We start from the raw sequence: 20098 nt of genomic DNA on the forward strand, positions 1-20098 counted from the left end.
TGTAATTTTATCTAAATAACATCAGTCTTTTCAAAGTCATAATTAATGTCTGTAATAAGTTTGTTCATTGTGCTATAAGGTGTCCTCTTTATATGAACAGTCAGGTAAGTATAGAAAAAATGAGCCTGTCCCACACCGGACCCGAATAGACAAGCTTTTGCACAATTAAGAGCTTAAATTCTGTTTGATTTTGTATTAAACACACCCGAGACCACAGTCAGCATTCATTCATCAAGCATTTTCATTCTACCACTGCCTGCACCTCTTCATCTACAGAAGTAGCTAATTCATGATTATTATGATTCATTGGTCTTCGCAAACATTCATCAGTGAAGGACCGAAGTGAGTCAGGACTATTACAGACACTTTGGCTCCACTACAGTGAATGGCTTTCCAAACTGCATTTGTGGAGAGATTTAGAGCTTACGGACTACCGGATTTGTCTTCCTCAAGATTATCTAAAACTAATTTTGGGCATGTTAGTGCATGAAGTTTATGTGAAGTGCATGAAGGTAAAGAAATGACTTAGGATGAGACTTACAAAATATTTTAATTCTTTACAGTACATTATTTTCTTCACAAACACAGACAATAAATAAAAAAATAAATATTAAATAAAAAGAGCTGAAATAAGACATGTAAACATTCATCCTATCTTTCAAAATGGGAGGATGTCTGTCAACAATTGAACAACATATAACATTTACTACTAAACTTTTTACATTTGTATTGTACAACCTTATATCAGACTTCAACCCCTCAGATTTGGCAACTCTGTTTAATATGTGGAATATTATGGCAATATATGGGCACTACAGTAATAAAAGGTTACCATCGTTGTACCCTTGATAGTACCCTAATCATCAGACCTGAGGCAGTAGTCACAATATATCAAAACAGACCATCATGTCCACCGTGTGCTTAATATGGCTTAAGTTAAAACAGAATCACAAAGAGTATAAGGGTCCATCTGACATGTAAAATATTATAAAAAGCTTAAATAAAAAAAAAAAAAAAAAAAAAAAAAAGGGAAAAACAAAATATCAAAACAGTAAAGTGATTATATTCCCAAAGTGAGTCCGTTTCATTTAAGGAGGGCATTCTGGTCTTTATTCAGCCAGCTTTTTAAAGTTCAGTCCAGAACAGTGCTGCTTCAATCAACAACCTCTTTCACACTGCAAACAGATCCAGGGCCGTCGTCGGGTCTTGCAGGCCCAGAATGCTGTAGGCTATTCTCTTCTGATGACCTGGCAGTCGTACTCCAATGTTCCTAATGTCCCTTTTTGAAAAAGAAAATAGAGAACGGGTTAGATGAGGACATAGAAATCATTTATAACCTCTTGTAATTGGTTCATTTTGTGATTCGTTTACGCATGTAAGTAGGCATGCTTACTCAATTTTCAAGCGCAGAACCTGTTCCATCGTTTTAATTCCAGCAAGGGCAAATGTTTCTCTGTATTGGGCCATCTTGATGGATTCCAGCCATTCGTCCACTGACCTGAAGGGGGCGCCATCACTACCACTAGTGCTGGGTAGACGAATAGAGACACTGTGGGGAAAAATATATATTTATTAAAAATCTCAATATATAGCATTGTAGATTTCTGCAATAACATTTATGATCAGCAGTCTGTTAACCGTTTCTTACCGTGGGTCGATACTAGCAATGGCAGAGAGTGACTCTGGGTTGCGAAGCAGCTTTTCGAGCAAGTTGACGATATCAACAAAGCGCGGCCGTTTGGAGCGGTCCTGCATCCAGCACTGCAGCATGAGCTGATTGACCGCAGACGGACAGCCCATCGGTGCCGGCAATCTGAAGCCTTCATTTATGGATTTCATCACCTGTGATCAAATATACAAATAAGAAGGTGAAACTCATGTTCATGGAGGACTGAAAACTTCATTGATATTTAGAACATTGCTAAGTGGTTATTTCCTGGCCCAAGTGGGGGGGAAAAGCCCACAAAATTAATGGCAATGATCCCTAGATATGGTGATTTTGTAAATCACCCGATTTAGGTTAAACTCCTAAAGTATGAGAAATTAGCCAAAAAATTAAATAAATTTCCCATACCTCATGGTTGCTCATGTCCCAGTAGGGTCTTTCTCCAAATGACATCACTTCCCACATGACTATGCCGAAACTCCACACATCACTGGCTGAAGTGAACTTCCTGTACGCTATTGCCTCGGGCGCCGTCCAACGAATAGGAATCTTTCCTCCCTAAAAGAGTAAGAGTTAAGGTTAACTCAGTATTTTGTTATGTTGAATTTTATATTTAAAAAAAATAAAAATACCTATATTAAATCATTTTAGAAAAAAAAATAGAAATATTCATTTTCAGAATCATGAAAATAATGTTAATGAATTTATATAATTATTTTGTCATGATTCTATGCATTCATATAACTTACAGTAGTCGTGTAGGTTCCCTCAGGATAGTCCTCCAGCACTCGTGACAGGCCGAAATCTGAGACTTTACACTCCAAGTTGCTGTTGACCAGGACATTGCGAGCCGCGAGGTCCCGATGGACGTAATTCATGTCTGAGAGGTACTTCATTCCTGCCGCTATGCCATTGAGCATTCCCACAAGCTGGTATGAGGAAAAGTCCCCATCATGGTCCTATGGAGCAAAAAGAAACAGATTAGTGATTCTGCTCTATCTTAGCAAAGGTATTCAGATATTAAACATTTGCTGACAGAAACATACCCTTAAATATTGATCCAGAGCTCCATTCTCCATGTACTCTGTGATAATCATGGCGTCTTTGACTGAAATAATAGGTAGAAGAGAACATCCTGTTAAAACATGTACCGTTTTGTGGAATGGTATTCTAAAGTACTGGAAACTATGATTTGACAGTATGATTCTTACATTTAGTGACAACACCCTCCAGACGGATAATGTTCTTATGGGAAAACTGGCCCATAATACTGGCTTCACTAAGGAAGTCCTGCCTTTGCTTCTCAGTGTAGCCTGGTTTCAGGGTCTTTATGGCCACTGCGACCTCACAGCGTCCTGGTATCTTCAGAGAACCACGGTACACCTCACCAAATTCACCTGTAGAACAGTATGGAAACACATTTGTTAATTAAAAAAAATTTAAATTAGGATGCAGAAAAGCCACTTCAAACGGTAAAACATGGCAAGTGACTATTTTTAAAATACCTGCACCAGAGCTGTTAATGTTAACTAAAACTGAATCTATAACTAACTGAAATAAAGCTAAATTAAAATAAATCTAAATATTACATTTAGAAACTTTGAAAATGAGAAATGTTGCCTTGGCAATTAATAAAAAATGTTTGCATTGAAGTAGAATTAATTTAAAAAGGGAAATAAACCCACTTATAAATATTTTTTTTAAAAAAGAAGAAAAAAGCATATAACCATAAATTACAAAAGAATAAAATACTAAAATGAATAAAAAAACAGAAAAAATAAAAATATTATAATAGGATATAATTAATACTAAAATAACACTGACCTGCACCAATGACTTTCTGCTTGGTGATATGACTAGGGTGAATTTCACTGGCAAACTTGAGGACAGCCGCACAGGGGTCTTCATATGTATGGGGATCAATGTAGGTCTTCAAAGGCAGGAGTTTTTCTGTAAAATAAATAGGTAGAGTTAAACCTTGATTACATGACTCCCACCAGCTTTGAAGATTGATATATATAGGGATTTTCGTGCAAAGCTACTGCTGATAGCATCAAACATGACATCTTAACGCCAAACACATGAATGCAAAAGGGATTCAATCCATTTCTTACCTGGACATGAAAAGTAATCTCCATCTACCCTCCGTCGGACATGGGAATTCAGCCTTCTGATGAAAGAACATTCAAGATCACATTAGCGAGTTAATTTAAGCTCCTATCTTGATGATATCTAAAATGAGAATGATTGCGCATCAAAGCTGGAATGTAAACAGTGTGGGTGAAGCGACTAAGGCAAAGTTGGGAAATCCTGCTTTGTGGTTGGAAAAGAGATAAAGAAGAGAATAGAATGGAAAAAGTGGGACCAGAGAAACATCCTCTAACCTTTTGTGCAGGAGCAAAATAACCACCACAATCAGCAACATGACTCCGCCCCCAGCGATGGCTCCCATGACAACCATGGAACTATTCTGTCTCTGAGATTCCGCTGTTGAAAATAGAACAAAAAGAGTTCCCTTTACTCATACTGACAAACATTGGCACACCACCCACAGCCTATCACAAACACATCTAAGTTACGCACTTTTAGACATGAAAGCATTAAAAGACTAAAACGTAACACCCACACGCGCGTTCGCACGCACTCACCGAGAGCCAATGTCTCAAATTCAAGTTCGGCGCTGTGGCTGCTGGGATGGCCTTCTGCCGTCAGGGTGTGAACGCGGAACACATACTTTGTTCCTGGTAAGAGGTCATTAATCTGCACAGAGTTCTTCTCCAGAACCAGAACGGTGTAGGTGGTGACGTCCAACTCTCCAGGATCCTCCTATGAAACAATGAGGAGAGGAAATTGAATGTTTATTCCAAAATGGTAAAGGCCAAAACATGGAAAGGCCATGGAGAGTCAACTATATTTTCTGAAGAAATGGCTAAGGTTCCACACTGCCAAGGCTTTGCTATGCTGTTGCTGAGGTGGTCTGTATTACTGGGGCATTTTTAAGTGTTTGCCAATCAAGTCTATATATCACTCAAGTCTGTATGATATTCTTATAAAAAAAAAAATAAAATAAAAAAAAAAGTTACTTAAGATATCATAGTCACCTTCTTGCGGTACATGAGCTCATAGCGGGGGGAGATGTTATTCTGCACATGGTGGTCCACGACCCAGGATAGAGTCAGACTGCTGGTGGTCCGATCTTCAACTCTCAAGTACAGCACCCTCGGGCCATCTAAATAAAGAGGCACAATTCATCAGTATTTTGGCTAACCATCAATGTCTCAATTTACATGTAAATGCCATTTGATACACCATGTTTAAAGCAGGCATGACATGTGATCAGTTCTCCTTCATGTTAATCTGTTAATCTTATCGAGCCGTGAAAGGCAATGGAGGTAGCTCCACCCACAAAGAAACCTCATTGGTTCAGAATTCAGCAATACATTAAATGCAAATGGATGTGATTTTTGCTGCATTTTCACTGTGGACAGAATTATTGCTTGTACCTCATAGTGCAATTTAAACTTAAATTCTTAATATCTAACCTGTGAAGTGAAGCACTGTTGTAATGCTAGCCGTGGCTCTCTTTCGACTGAACTGGGACACGCCACTTTGGGCCTCGACTGTAAATGTGTAGTTCACATGAGGCTCCAGCTCGCTAACCACAATCTCGGGGTCTTTCAAGGCCATCTGCGCAGGCTCAAATCGCACCCTCCCACCACACAGCGAACACAGACCACCCTCACAGCGCTCGCACACCACACTATATGTGATATCGCTTCTGCCGCCAGTGTCTGCCGGTGGGCGCCAAGTCAGCTGCAAACTCCCCGCAGTCAGGAGGGGCGTGTATATTAGGTTTTGGGGTGGACTAGGCAGAGCTAGAAGAGCAAAACATAGTATGTTTAGAAATTAGATTAAAACGCAGAGAATAAAAAAAAAAAAAAAAAGGTTTCTTAAGATCTTAAACTTTGTAGAGGAGCAAAAAATGTCTATTCGCACTTACAAGAGCAAGGAGCAGAGTTAGGGTCCGTAGGGGCCCGGAAGAATCCCTCCATGCAGGGGCACAGCAGTGCTCCATGACCCGAGCGCTTGGTGTTTTCTGGACACACGTCACATGGCTGGCTGGAATCTGTGCTCTTGTAGTAACCCGGTTCACAAGCTTTGAAAAAGACAGAAAAAACAGGTGAACATGAGACATTTATCAACTAAAAGGACAGTCGCATCAGTTTCTTTATTTTTGGGCCAAACCACAACTGCACACAAAAAGAGACAATCAAGATGGTGCAACCGACAGGCAACGTACAACAGGCATTCAAACATTCAACAAACAAAAAAAAAAAAAAAACTGATCACACTTCACAATGCAACCGGAAGATGCTTTTAAATAAAACCAGTCAAACTGGTCACCAACTTTTGTGTAGTCCCTTTATGACTAATTATGTCTGCACTGTCAATTTTAGTGGCGAAATACTGAAAGAAAGAGATTTGAAAAGTGCAATGAAGCACATCTGGATGTCCGTTGGACAAAACAGGATGTCGGAACTGCAAGCGTCAATATAAGCCCTCTGGTCTCCTCTTCTCCTCCTTTCCTTCCTCTGCCGAAGGATGAGGACATGCTATAACAAACACAAAGGGAAGAAACTCCGGAAACAAGGAATGGAGTCTGGGGGTGGGGGGGGATAACAATTATTAACAAAAGGCGGCCAAGAGCAATGATTCAGAATCACATGCACGGACTTCAGAAGAGGCCGGTTCTGATAGGTGTACTTTTAATGGGCATGAGAAACTTACTGGCTTGCAAAATCACTGTGAATATAGATTCCACAGAGCTGAGGAACTTCCTTTGAGGGGAGTTTGTCCCCCCTGGGGCCCGTCTCTCAGTGCTCACCTCGAACAAAGGGCCGAGTTTCAGATTGACGATCGGTGGGAGGTGTGCGAGTGTGAGCGTGAATGGGTGCGTGAGGATTGCTGACAGAAGTTCTCCCGTTGGGATTTTGTGTATTTGCTCTGTGTATAAGGGTGGACGTCTATAGGAGGGGGTCCGCATAAGAAAAGCAGCCCTTCTTTGTGCATTTTATTTGAAGCCAGAACAAGAGCGGGAAACTCCCACTCTATTCCTCTAATCTTCATGTTGGTGTCTACTGAGAGTGGCAAACGTGAAATCGGTCTGAATTAATCCAAATTTCACCAAACGCCAAGATGCTTGTCAGCCATGAGTAATAAGTCTGATTCAATATGTTAATGCTGTTTCCATGGGAACTTTGTGTGAAATATGTTTAGAAAGTGTTTTATAATGCGTGACTTGCTCATGGCACCACTGACGAGTCAGGATGACCGATTTCACCAAGAATCTATTTAGGGCAGTGTTGTGTTGGTGGACAGTCAAGGAGCCATCAGAACCAGTATGTGTGGAAAAATGACCATTTTGCGTACTTGTGCCACGTTTATGTTCCCACAACCACTTAAATATGCATGACACAAATGATTGGCAGGGTTGATAAGACTCCAAGTCTTTGGCTGGTGAACACAATACACAAAGGGAATAGTTAATGCCCTTTGGGTAAAAAGGTCAACAGTTAGAATAGCAGTTTCGCCGACACCGTAGTCCTCAACGTGTGAGAGCAATCCAGTGGCTTTTAAAGAAAACGAATGGTTTAACGCCAAGAAATGTTTCCTAATAAACAATATTTAATAATTATTTTCATGTTGTGGCATATAAATAAAATTATATTTTAATTACCACTTTGAATAAAAAAAATATATATATATATATATATATATATATAAAAAGTGTGAATTTAGGAATCACAACATTAAACATGTACACTAAGAAAACTAGATATTTATTTTGAGTTTTAATGATTAACTTTACCTTTAACACACACTCATGTACATGCTAAAATAGGGGAAAATAGAAAGCACAATTAAATATGCAATATTGGCCAATACTGCTAAATAAAAAATTTTTTAAAAAGTAAATTAAATTAAAAAAAATAATATATTAATGATATAACATTTATACTTTTGTTCATGTAAAATATAGCCCACACTGCTCTAAGTATTAGTAGCAGCAGCACTGAACCACTACATAACCACTAAATAAAGTTTCCACCCTCTAATTAAACTGGATTAAACGTCTATTAAACCGGAGCTAATTTTAAAAATGATTATGGCCACTTCATGTGACAATGCAATTAACCGTATACTCTTATATAACATTATAAAAATAAAACATGACATTATAGTCAGCTACTATCCAACATCTCTGGTAGACTGGTATCAAATTCACAAGCGGTGGAACACTTGTGATCTCCCCCGAAACTTCTCAATTCCACATTTCTTTGGCTAACCATTCAAACGAGACCCCTTCCCCCCCATCGCAGCTCGGCAACCAACCACAATTGTCCCCAACAAACACTGGCAGGTGGCGATAAGCTGAACAGAACAGCAGTCACGTAGAAAACCACTCGTAAAACTCCCATGAAAACAATGACAACAGCAACTTCATTGTTTTAACGGTTGTTTGGGGTTAAGAACCATCTTTTACATTGAATGCTTTGAGCCATATTTTCACTCTGTGGAGAAAAAAACCAAACCAAGTTGAATCAAGAGGTATGGGGAAAGGTTGGTAATTACTACAGTCTTGGGTTGATGAACAAATTACAGTGTGAAACAATCATTTACAGAAGAAGAAAAAAGGCTTTGTCAGAATCAGAACGGAAAGAACCGCAGGTTGGGATGTCTGGACATGTACTCCTCATTCCTGAAACATGTCATCACAAAGTCAACAAGATACCAGTCTCCATTACATCTCCCCCATGAGCGGTTTCATCGGGTCATCATTCATCACACTTCTTCCAAGGGTGTCAAAACATTTAGCATGTCTCTTGGAAACTACATTATGAAGGAAATGTGTGGAATCTGCCCTTTTGCCAATAACCCTGAATGCCTTCAGATATTCTGTTCTTCAACGTCCGTTTCAGGTGCAGGTTCCTGTAGGGCTGCCAGAGGCCAAGGTCTTTAAAACATGCTTTCCTGAGATTGCCCTTCCTATATGGCTCTTTGGAAAACTTTTTTCCAGTGATATCCTTTTTTACTGCATGTTCAACAAACGTGCCCTGCAGTTGGTCTGCAATGTGTTTACCAATGGATAGATTTTAATTCCTTTGGTTTTACGTTTTACAGTAACGTATGAATAGCGTGTCTACACAAAACCACATTTTCCCACAAATACAAAAGGTGTCCAGAGAAGTCCAGCCCAACCTTTAATTATACGATGACTACCCTAGACAGACCTTGGGCATGCCAAACCTTCTCTGTAATCTGCGGTGAGCTGTTGTCATGGTAACACACTTACACATACAATGTAACACAGGTAATGGTAGCTCTGCCCATTGAGTCATATCAGCTGGTGGAGGGTATGGGAAAAGTGTAATATGACCTTGGGGGAATTCCTTGAAACTAGTTGGGAAAGCCTTAAAACAAAACTTAAAAATAATACTTTTTTGTTGTAACTTGTTATAGTGGACCAATACTTAATGTATGAATGTAGCTATGTTAGAAAACACCCTAAACCAAACTTGAGGGGAAATGACTTCATATATCCACTAAAAAGAAAAACTTTGGGACCAGTTGGTTAAGTCCCTGGCTGATAAAAAGTCAAATTAGTTCTTTGTTTGCATATCTTATTATCTAATGAAAAGCATTATAGCTCATTATTGAAGACTAGCCCTTTCACCCAAACACCTTAAGTTCTATTCAAATGCAAGATATTTGTGAATGTCCAAAGGTTAAAAACCTATGAATGCAAATCATACCACTGTAACCATGTACATACACTCCTTAACAATAGTACCCTGGTATCTTCACGCTTCCTTCCCGAAGCACTAAGCACACATGTAGAAATAATACACCAGCAGGTGAAAGGGTGTGGAGACGGCTGACATTCCATTTGACTTGAGTCATATTTCTGGCCTCTCACAAACTTCTCAGACAGCTCTGTGGCAACCACAAAAATCTTGCGAGCTTCCCAGAACACACCCTCATCCAACAACACACTTACCATCTGCCCACCCACAAAGACCTGCAGTTGTTCCCAAATTGTCTTCAACTTGTGCAGAGTTATTGGCTCAAACAATGAAATAATGTAAAGTATATTATAGCGACGGAGCGATTCCAATTGTGTCAATCTACATTTAAATATTTTTGTCTAACCACTTTTGGGATAATGACAATATGATTGTATATTCGATATTGGCAACCAATTGGCCATTAAAGGGATAGTTCACACAAAAATGAAAATTCTGTCATTAGTTACTCACCCTCGTGTCGTTCCGAACCCATGAGACCTTCGTTCATCTTTGGAACACAAATGAAGATATTTTTTGATGAAATCTGAGAGCTTTCTGACCCTGCATAGACAGCAATGGAACTACCACTTTCAAGGCCCAGAAATGTTGTAAGGACATCATTAAAATAGTGACATCAGTGGTTCAACCGTAATTTTACGAAGCTATGAGAATACTTCATGTGTGCAAAGAAAACAAAAATAACTTTTTTCCTCGAAGACTGACACGGAAGAGAAGAAATTGGTGAATAAAGTTGTTATTTTTGTTTTCTTTGTGCACAAAAAGTATTCTTGTAGCTTCGGAAAATTGCAATTGAACCACTTGTCACATGGACTATTTTAATGATGTCCTTACAACATTTCTGGGCTTTGAACATGGTCGTTCTGTTCCGTCTATGCAGGGTCAGAAAGCTCTTGGATTTCATCAAAAATATCTTAATTTGTGTTCCAAAGATGAACGAAGGTCTTATGGGTTTGGAGTAATTAATGACAATTTTCATTTTTGAGTGAACTATCCCTTTAAGTAAAAACCCGTATCAAATAACCACTGTTAAATAAGCATAAGTTCAACATATCACTGAAGCACAGAACCCTACTAAACAATAAACATCAGAACTCACCTTTGCAAGCATCTCCAACAGCTTGGTATCCCGCTCGGCAGAGACACTGGCCCACAGGAACGACCCACTCTCCCTCAGCGGTGCAGTACATCCGAGGAGCAGCTTCTCCAACCACCACTGCGTCCTTCACACAGGTGCCCTCCACCTCCGCCAGCGCTCCTGATGCCACCTGCTCGGGAAAGGCAGCCAGGCTTCTCATCGTGGCTGGGCAGGTGGTGTAGAACACCCTCAGCCCCAGAAGAGCAACACAGCCCCCTAAATCCTGGAAGGCAAGGTAGAAGCCCCTTCTGGAGAGTGGCACGATGCTCTTCGTCTCAATGTTCACTCGCAGATCAGCTCGGCCCCCTCCACGATTAGCTGTTACCTCGTCTGGGGCTACGGTGGCTATCTTTCGAAACTGGCTCTTGCGAAATTTGTGCCAACATCTGTGTCCGTTTCGCTTAGATAGAGGCCAAAAGTCTCACGACAGGAAGGTGACGAGCCACCAAATGAGTTGCAGTCCCGTACGATAAAGCGGAGCTCTACGAATGCACGAGAGACGTCGGGCCTGCGCTGGATAAAGGTCGTACGAAGCCAGTTGTCTTGTTCTGTGTCACTGGCAACATTGCACACACTGTAGGTGTAAAGAAGAGAGCCATTCACCACCGTCTGGACAACTTCCCACTAAGAAAGATGGAAAAAGAGAAAATGTTAAACAAATTTAATTTTTTTAAGGGTGAAGCATTTTATTTCTGCATTGCAAAATTAATTTGTACTGGTTTCAGTCTCATCCCAAACTCATGCCACCGGTTAAGTCAGGCTTCTCAACAAATACCTGACATATCCCAATATCCTCTATTCCAAATGTTAGACTAAAACATGACATTCTGAATTTGGGAATCACACCTTTGTAAAACTATCTCATTAGAAGGGTGTGGGAGACAAAAAGTAGGCCTCTCGTCTTTCCCACCACGCTCTGCCTTGATACAACTCCCTTTTGACTCGACTCTTCAAAAAGTACTGAAATAGCTGGCAAAATAAGTGTGACCTCAAAGGGTTTTTGTGGATCCAGCAGCTGAGTAGAGCTGATAGAAGCCTTCACGACATCAGGGAATGAAGATGACAGGACTAGCTTCGAAAAGACTAATTAAACACTTTAGCGTGTGAGCATGCACGGTCAAGGGAAGTGGTGGAACCCTCGCGGTACATCTCTTGAGAGGTCTTTGTGCGGCTGAAGAGGAATTCACAGTGAATTCTTATAAACCAAAGCTTAAAAGAAAAAAAGTGGGTTGCGTACTCTACAGCCTATAACCGGAACTTATTCCTCTTCAATTCTTCAGAAAGAAAATATTTATACACTCTGGTGCAAAACAAATATGGTACACATAAAAATGTATGAACTTCATTGCAATGAACAGCAAAATCTATAAAAGAAGAGGCATCTGCAAACAACGAAATATATAGTGATTATCAATATGACTCAGAAATGTATGTATATATATATATGAAATTTTGTTTAAAAAGTGATTGTCTAATAGGCTTGTGGCATCTGGCAAAAAAAAAAAAAAAAACTTGAGAAAAGCCTTAAAAATTGTTTTAATTTTTTGATTTATAAAAAAAAAAAAAAAAAAAAAAAAAAAAAAAAATTAAAAAAAAAATTAAAACAATTTTTAAGGCTTTTCTCAATTTTTTTTTTTTTTATAAATCAAAAAATTAAAACAATTTTTAAGGCTTTTCTCAAGTTTTTTTTTTTTTTTTATAAATCAAATGAAAACCAAACATCCCTGCAAACAATAAACTATATGATAGGTTTGGATGTTTAGAAAAAACGACTGATTACTTAGGTGTCAACTTTAATAGCAGGAAAAAGCTTTTTAATGGATTTGAGGATATGACTCATTTTGATTGGTGTTTTAGTGCTCGAAATTACACTGACTCATGCATCCATGTAACTTCTTTAAGACGTACTAAACCAAACTGGACTGAAGGGAATCTATTCATGGATCGTAATGTCGGGTATGGTGAATATACAGGGAACAGATAAATTAATAAGACTCACCCCTTCTTCGTTCGGCCAGGTTAACCAACCTAATTCACTTCCGGCAGCCTTCATATCAAGTAGCACATCTAAGAATCATATAATATTTTGTTACAGTCAAAGAAAAAAAATAATAATAATAATTTACTTATTTAAATGTCGATTTGTAGAGGGAAAAATATAATCAGAGAGCCTAAATATGTTTCGAAATATTATATAAAATCCAACCATTACGATTTTGTCCACAAATAATGTGTTTCATTCACACATCATACAGCAATTATAAATAGAAACGTGAACTAGGAGTAGAAAGATTCAATCAAATGAAGAAAATCCCGGTCTGTAGGCTACTTACGTTCTTTTGACTGGATCCCAGTTAATACGTTGTTAACAAATAAATACAAAAACAAAAAATGAAACGGAGTGCGTGTGTATTCCATTGCGTTTGTCAAATGAAACTTTTTGGTCCATGCGAAACTCCTACGATTCCGGCATGTAGGAACTTACTTACTAAGTGGTGTTGAGGATTCATTCATGGATATGGGAAGTGAAATGACTCCGCCCCTTGGAATGCGTTCCAAATATGGCGCTGGTGGGCGTGTCCTGGGACGCGTGGGTGCTTTGAGTGACGGCCCCCACACCTGTTCAATGAGTTTCGGATGTTTGACCACGTTCATTTGCACAATAGTAATTTTAGACGATTGGGTACGGTATCAGTTCAAAGTGAGGGCTTTTAGTATTCCTCTCCTTTGAAGCTAATATCCAGGTATTTCTTTTGCAGACTGCAATTAGTTTCGTGTTTTTATGCGGTTCACCAGGAATTTCAATTGGCTTAAACGATAAAAAAAAAAAAAATGTTAGTAATGGTTATTAACAGTGACAAATTATTATACCTGTATATTGAAAATACGCTTTTCTAGTTGCAGTTGTCAGGATAGAGTTTTACACACTCTCAGAAATAAAGGTACAAAAGCTGTCACTGGGGCGGTACCTTTTCAAAAGGTACACTTTTGTACCTATTAAGTTCAAATATGTACACTTTAAGTACTAATATGTACCTTTAAGGACCTTTTAGGTACAAACATGTACCTTTTGAAAAGGTACCGCCCCAGTGACAGCTTTTGTACCTTTATTTCTGAGAGTGTATAGGAATGCTTTTATGGATTTGTAAAGATTTTTTCAGCACATGTGGGTAAAGTGAAAAATGCTTTAAAGCATGAACTGAAACTAAAGCTATAGGTTGATGTGGTATAGGGCATACTAAAGCACACTTAATATATTTGGCAAACCAACCATCCCTATTTTATTCCCATGACAAGTTAGAGAAGGGGTCAAGTGGGCATGCCTCAATGAATGAATAACTGCTAATGAGTTGAAGAAGTATGAATATGTAGACAGCGAAATAGGACAAACAAAAGCATCACCAGGCAACGCAAAGGAATGTTTGAGTCAAGTCTCCTTTGTGCGGCAGTCTGTCAGAGTTCCTTGACCTGGGAGTCAAACACAAGCTGACTTCTTCTCAAGAGCTTTGGAGGCTGCCTGCATTGTGAGAGCAGCTATAAATATTCATTAGACAGACAATGAACGAAAGACCTCAGCTTTAATTCTAGACAAACTCAAGCAGGGATTTATGTGGCAGGGCTCTGAACAAAATCAAGACTCAGAGAGTTTTTACTGGCATTAATATGAAGACTAGACTTAAACTCTGATCTATCAGTTAAACATCCCCAAAGCAATTTAAATATATTTAAATGCACTGTAAAAATGTTAATAAAGATTATTGTAGACTGTTTTAGTCTTTCTACTACTTTAATGTGTCATTTTGTTTCTTTGTAATTATTTGTGAAATTTACTGAGTGATAATTGTCACCAGCAAAGTTTTTTTTTTTTTTTTTTGCAGTGCAGAGCAAAATTAGGCCTATACTGACTATAAAAATCCAGAAAGAACTACATGCGCATATAAAATTTACATTTGTCAGAGCAACATCCAGACCCTTCATTCCAAAGCCCTTTCTAAGAGATGATTCAAGAAAGGAATATTCTCAGTCAGCTGGTTTTAGGGTTGTGTTCACACATGATGTGTCTGCCAAACATGCCTGGCAGAGCCCCAGGTTAAATAACCAACTAAACCAAAATTATTATTAAGGCATGACACTACAGGCAAAAACACAAATTTTTCATGTAATGGTCAGTTTCGAGGTTTTGGGCTATATGGCTTTATATTACATGTTGTTTCAGACTACTGGAAAGAAAACATCCAAAATACACTTTTAAGTGTTCGATTTATAGCATTTTATCTATTTGCATCTGTAGATTTTAATTACAACACATATCTCTAAAGGCCACAAATCTCCAATTCAGTAGCACTTACATATACATAAACGTTACAGTTTTATTTCCATATATATTCTGAAGGTTTGATCAAAGATCATCTATGTGTGTATTTACTTATTTATTTAGACAGTTTTTTTCTGATTTATGAGTGATAAAAACAACCAAAATCCGCTCTAAAAAACTTTGATTCTAATATCAACAAAACGTTTTGGAAATGTATTCAAATTAGTGCGTTTAATTAAAAAGGGCATAATTTGCATATTTAAACATTACATTTCAGAAAAAGTGTAATACAAAATTAGTTTTTTTTTATGTAATCAGTCAGCTGGGGAGACATTAGATTATCTATTAGGTACTCTTTTTTTTTTTACCCTATTCACCTGGGGTGTCACCTTAAATTATTAAAATGAATTAAGAAAATACTTAGTTATGCAAGTAAATACAATACAGTTACTGTGAATTAGAATGCCTTTAAAGCTGTCCAAATGAAGTTCTGAGCAATGCATATTACTAATCAAAAATTAAGTTTTAATATATTTACGGTAGGAAATTGACTAAATATCTTCATGGAAAATTATCTTTACTTAATATCCTAATGATTTTTAATCATTTTGACCCATACAATGTATTTTTGGCTATTGCTACAAACATACCCCTGCTACGTATGACTGGTTTTGTGGTCCAGGGTCACAAATAGCATTCTGACATTTGTAGCGGTATATTGTACATACCTACAAAGCTCACTAAAGTCTAACATGCATATAAACTAGTCCAAACTAGTCCAAAAAAGTGCAGGGCGATTAAAAATGGCAAGCAGTTGGTCACAAAGGCCAAACTGAATGTGATCTGCTTATTAATAGCATTCCTTTATGTATTTATGTGTGCAACATTTATTAACGCTTTAACAAAGTAATTCTTTGTTTTTCACGCCAGCTTCTATGAATGTTGAGTACGACTCTTAATTTTTTTGGAGCAAGTGCTCGGCCACACAAAATGGATGATTAATGACTTCGCTCTGTTTGGTGTTTAAGCACAAGACACTTATGTTCAGAGGGACATTTGTCTTCAACAAATGAGGAGCTAGAGCCATTGAGATGCCCTCACAATGCCGAGCTCCCTTTTCATTCAAGGGCCATGTGTGTTGCAGGAGGCCTGAATTATCTGCTGCACTCCCATCAGCCCCCCTTCACCTCTCCACCCTGTTCCACACAACCGCCAATACAAAGCACTTCACGCCAGGAGGTTGGCCCGTTACTCCGGGGGTCACGGATCTGCAGTGGGACCACTGCTGCAGGGTCATTCAACTCTTCCACCCCTCGACTCCCTCTTGTCACCCTCGTCACCACCTCTCGCCAAAAAACGCAAATACAGAGGCGGCCTTCTATTGTAGGCTGCGTCGAGACTGTCTGCCCCTCAAAAGCTTTGTTAACGCTCCTGATACTACACTGATCCCTTTACTGGGGGCGAAGGGAGTGCTCTTGCGGGATATGTGCCAGTGACATATGGCGTGATGTTAACACATTATTAACGCAAAGTTAACAAAATTATTTCTGTAAGTGAGTCATAAATGGACTTTGGATATAAAGTGACTAAAAAGTATTTAGTCACTTAAGCTGTACTTAAAAATGAATGAATGTCTTTTCATAAGATTAAGAAATATCAAAGCAAGTGACATTTCATTTATAATAAGCTAATGCAAGAACAAGATACTTTTGTTCAATTATAGAACAATGTCTACACTTGTATGGTTGTCAAACATAAATGGTATGTCTAGTTAAAGTTAAAGTGATTTGTGTGACTTGGTTTTAAATAATGACAAAAATGTATGAGAAAGAGAAAAGTTCAATTAAAAGAATACTTTTATACATCAAGGACGCATTAAATTAACCAAAAGTGTCAGGAAAGACTTATTTATTTTAAATAAATGCTATTGTTTCAAACTTTCTAATCATCAAAGAATCTTTTTTCCTGAAATCCTGAAATGTATCATGGCATCCTCAAAAAATATGTAGCTGCACAACTGTTTTCCATATTGATAATAAGAGATATTTCTTTAAACACACCAAATCTGCATATTAGAATGATTTCTGAAGGATCACGTGACACTGAATACTGGAGTAATGATGCTGAAAATTCAGCTTTGCATCACACAAATAAATTACATTTTAAAATACTCATTTACAATTGTAATATATTATTATATAGTATTATAATTATATTTATATATTCATTAAGTTGATTAATAACTAGTTGAACATTAAAAATGTAATTAAATGCTAGCTTAAAAAGATAAAAATGAAATGTTGATTATTTTAAAGTGAAAAATTCAAATGAAACCACGAGAGACATGCATGCTACGTGGGAAATCAATTACGTGTAACATTAGTTAATTACACACGTAGCAGTAATTATACAATTACACGTGACCAATCAGAGTCATTCCAGAAAACAGATGAAAACAAAAAATAAATGAATAAATCATTTAAAAAAAAAAAAAAAGAGTTCCAGAAAACGGAAATATAATTGTGAATGTTTATGTGCCATACAATTAGTACATAAACACCATCAGCATATATTTTATTCTAAAGAAATGCTGTTTCTTTGATCCACCGCCTTACAGCAATCATTCACTTCTTAATCTGGGAATATTGAGCTCTTAAGTAGCAGGCAGAGCTTTAAATTAGTCAGTGCTTAGACACAGGGATGATAAATGTAATGTGTGTTGGTGAAGAGGCCCAATAAAGAGGATGGCACACATTCATATGCATGTGTTTGTGTGCTCAGCTTGATTGGAATGTTGTGCCGGAGGAAGAACAAAGGACTTCAGGAGGAACAAAGCACTTGAATCTAAAGGAAGGAAGGCAAGTGGCAGGGTGGCAGTGGGAAGGGGGTGATGGGAAGAACATGGACAGAACATGGACGGTTGTAAGAAGTGTGGGAGATCTTACACACAATGAGCCCCCTGGTGCCATAGCCATTCTTACCTCCAGCTCCCTTTAGCACACACACACACACTCAAATCACACGTAGCCCCATTGGCTGCACGTTAAAGACGGTGACAGCTGAGCTCCCTGATTTTTTCCTGCATGACACACATGCACACGCACTTGCAAACTTGCTCCACCAGAGACACTTGTCACACAAACAGGAACTTCTGTCACCTAGTTTACAGTTTACATCTCACTTTGACCTTAACTTGTGATCTAGCTGGGAGGCCTACACTAGTGTGGTCCCAGCTGAAAGTACATGTGCATCTGGGTATAAAATCTCTCATGCATCTGGCAACACTGATAAGCCCAATGCAATGCTCCTCACTGTTCTGAATGGCATGGAAATACAACCATCTTCACGAAAAGACTAAAAATGGTTGACGAAGGTTTGTGTGACTCCAACATTATTACATATATTTAATGATAATAATATTTCAGACACTTGTCCAAAGTGTAAGACTTGTAATGGTACTCTATATCATAGTGTGTGGGAGTGTGAAGCGATTTTGCAATTCTGGAAAGAAGTACAGAGTAACAAAAATGTGTATTTTTATATATGCCCTTATGATCTCAGATTGAAAAGAATGGAATATACATTTATAGATATGACTATTAGTCACCAAATACAGGGAAAATGGCACTAAAAAAATAACATATATTTAAAGACAGATATTAAGTTTTGAGATTTTATTTTTCCATTTTAATTTTAGTTCAATTATTAGTAATTCAGGTGTGTTTTTCCTGTTTTTATTATTTTTAATAGGTCTGTGTAGTTTCTATTACTTTTTATTTCAGATTTTTAGATCTTATTTTAATGTTTATTCTATTTCAATTTAGTTTTAGTTTACTCAGTTCTAGTTAACTGTAATAATGATTGACGATACCTAAGAAAAGAAGAAATATTAGGAAGGCCTTTTTGTTTATATGTGACTGCATATATGTGTTATAAGTTTTTGTTAGCAGAAGTGTCTTTTGTTGTCTAAAAACCAATAAAAATATTAAAAATATAAATATTACCAAGAAAAGCTAATACGTTTTTTATTAATTCATTTCTCTGACATGTAGCTACATTTGCAGACACGCTAAACACTTAGCTGCAGGAAATGTTTTGGATTCAAACAGTAATTTAACAAGTATTCAAACAATAATAGCCATAGGAGATGATATTAAATGATGCAACAGAAAGTTAACATCAAAAAAATGCTTTTGATTTTACCAATGTGTGTAATCTAAATTTATATAATGTTTGCGGTACTAGCATCACCAAATAGAACTGCAATAATAGTTATGTTCAGACTATCATGCTAACACACTCTTAATATTTCTGCAACATATACACTAGTCAACATTTAAAGTGGATCAAAACCTTTCATCAAAGTTGTCCTAAAACCTAAAACCAAAATGCGTTCTTGTCTTCAACTTTGATGAGCTTTTCTGATCCACTTCAAATGTTGACTACTATAGTTTGTATAATAAGCAGATTTTCAGATTTTGCTCTGCACATGACTTGACTTTCCACTTCCTGTATAACAAGTTAACCGGACTTATTGTTTGAGCATAATATGTGATACAGTTTTACACTGATTTTTTTTTTTTAAAGTCACAAACTCGACACTGAAGCATTTGCTATTAGAGAACATTAGAGAAGCTATTAGAGAAGCTTGCCTCACTTACATTAAATAATAAAAATAATAATAAAACAGGCAGTACATGGTGCACATTGTGCAATATTTAGCAAGCTAGTATTCATTCCGAACAATAGATTGTTTTCAAACAGCTTTCCTAAATGCTCCCCCATCTGCCATTGGTTGAATACCCCTACCCCAAACTCACACCATTAGCATGTGCTATGTTAGGCTGCTAGGGATCAAGGGGTCAAGGTTTGACTGGTTAACATAGCCTCATTAGCCTCTGGTTGTAGATGTCGTCTACACCATCTGGCTTCAAAGAACATCTTTCTCTTTTGACGGACACCCACAAATGTTGGCGTATTCTGACAAAATACTTTTCTTTTTGCAAGCATTCATTACAGAATAATAGATGACTGATTTTTTGTTGCACATTTAAAGTATTAATGGTGCTTACTAGCAGGTTTAAAGCAGGTTGGATGACTTTACATGTTTCCTG

The 20098-nt window shown here is 37.7% G+C and overlaps 1 protein-coding gene across 1 annotated transcript; it reads right to left on the minus strand.

Moving 5' to 3' along the window:
• Nucleotides 1-531: 531 nt before the first annotated feature.
• On the minus strand, nt 532-13210 carry epha2a (eph receptor A2 a). Its single transcript, XM_058780118.1, is given in 18 exon segments — nt 532-1279; nt 1394-1549; nt 1649-1842; nt 2075-2224; nt 2416-2625; nt 2713-2774; nt 2878-3063; nt 3491-3616; nt 3781-3836; nt 4051-4153; nt 4315-4492; nt 4768-4895; nt 5209-5541; nt 5667-5822; nt 10631-11038; nt 11041-11293; nt 12669-12736; nt 13003-13210. Coding segments are annotated over 18 exon segments (2961 nt in total). The 5' UTR covers nt 13088-13210; the 3' UTR covers nt 532-1170.
• Between the last annotated feature and the right edge of the window lie 6888 nt (nt 13211-20098).

Source organism: Onychostoma macrolepis, chromosome 06, assembly GCF_012432095.1.
Source record: "Onychostoma macrolepis isolate SWU-2019 chromosome 06, ASM1243209v1, whole genome shotgun sequence".
In the NCBI taxonomy this organism is placed as follows: Eukaryota; Metazoa; Chordata; class Actinopteri; order Cypriniformes; family Cyprinidae; genus Onychostoma; species Onychostoma macrolepis.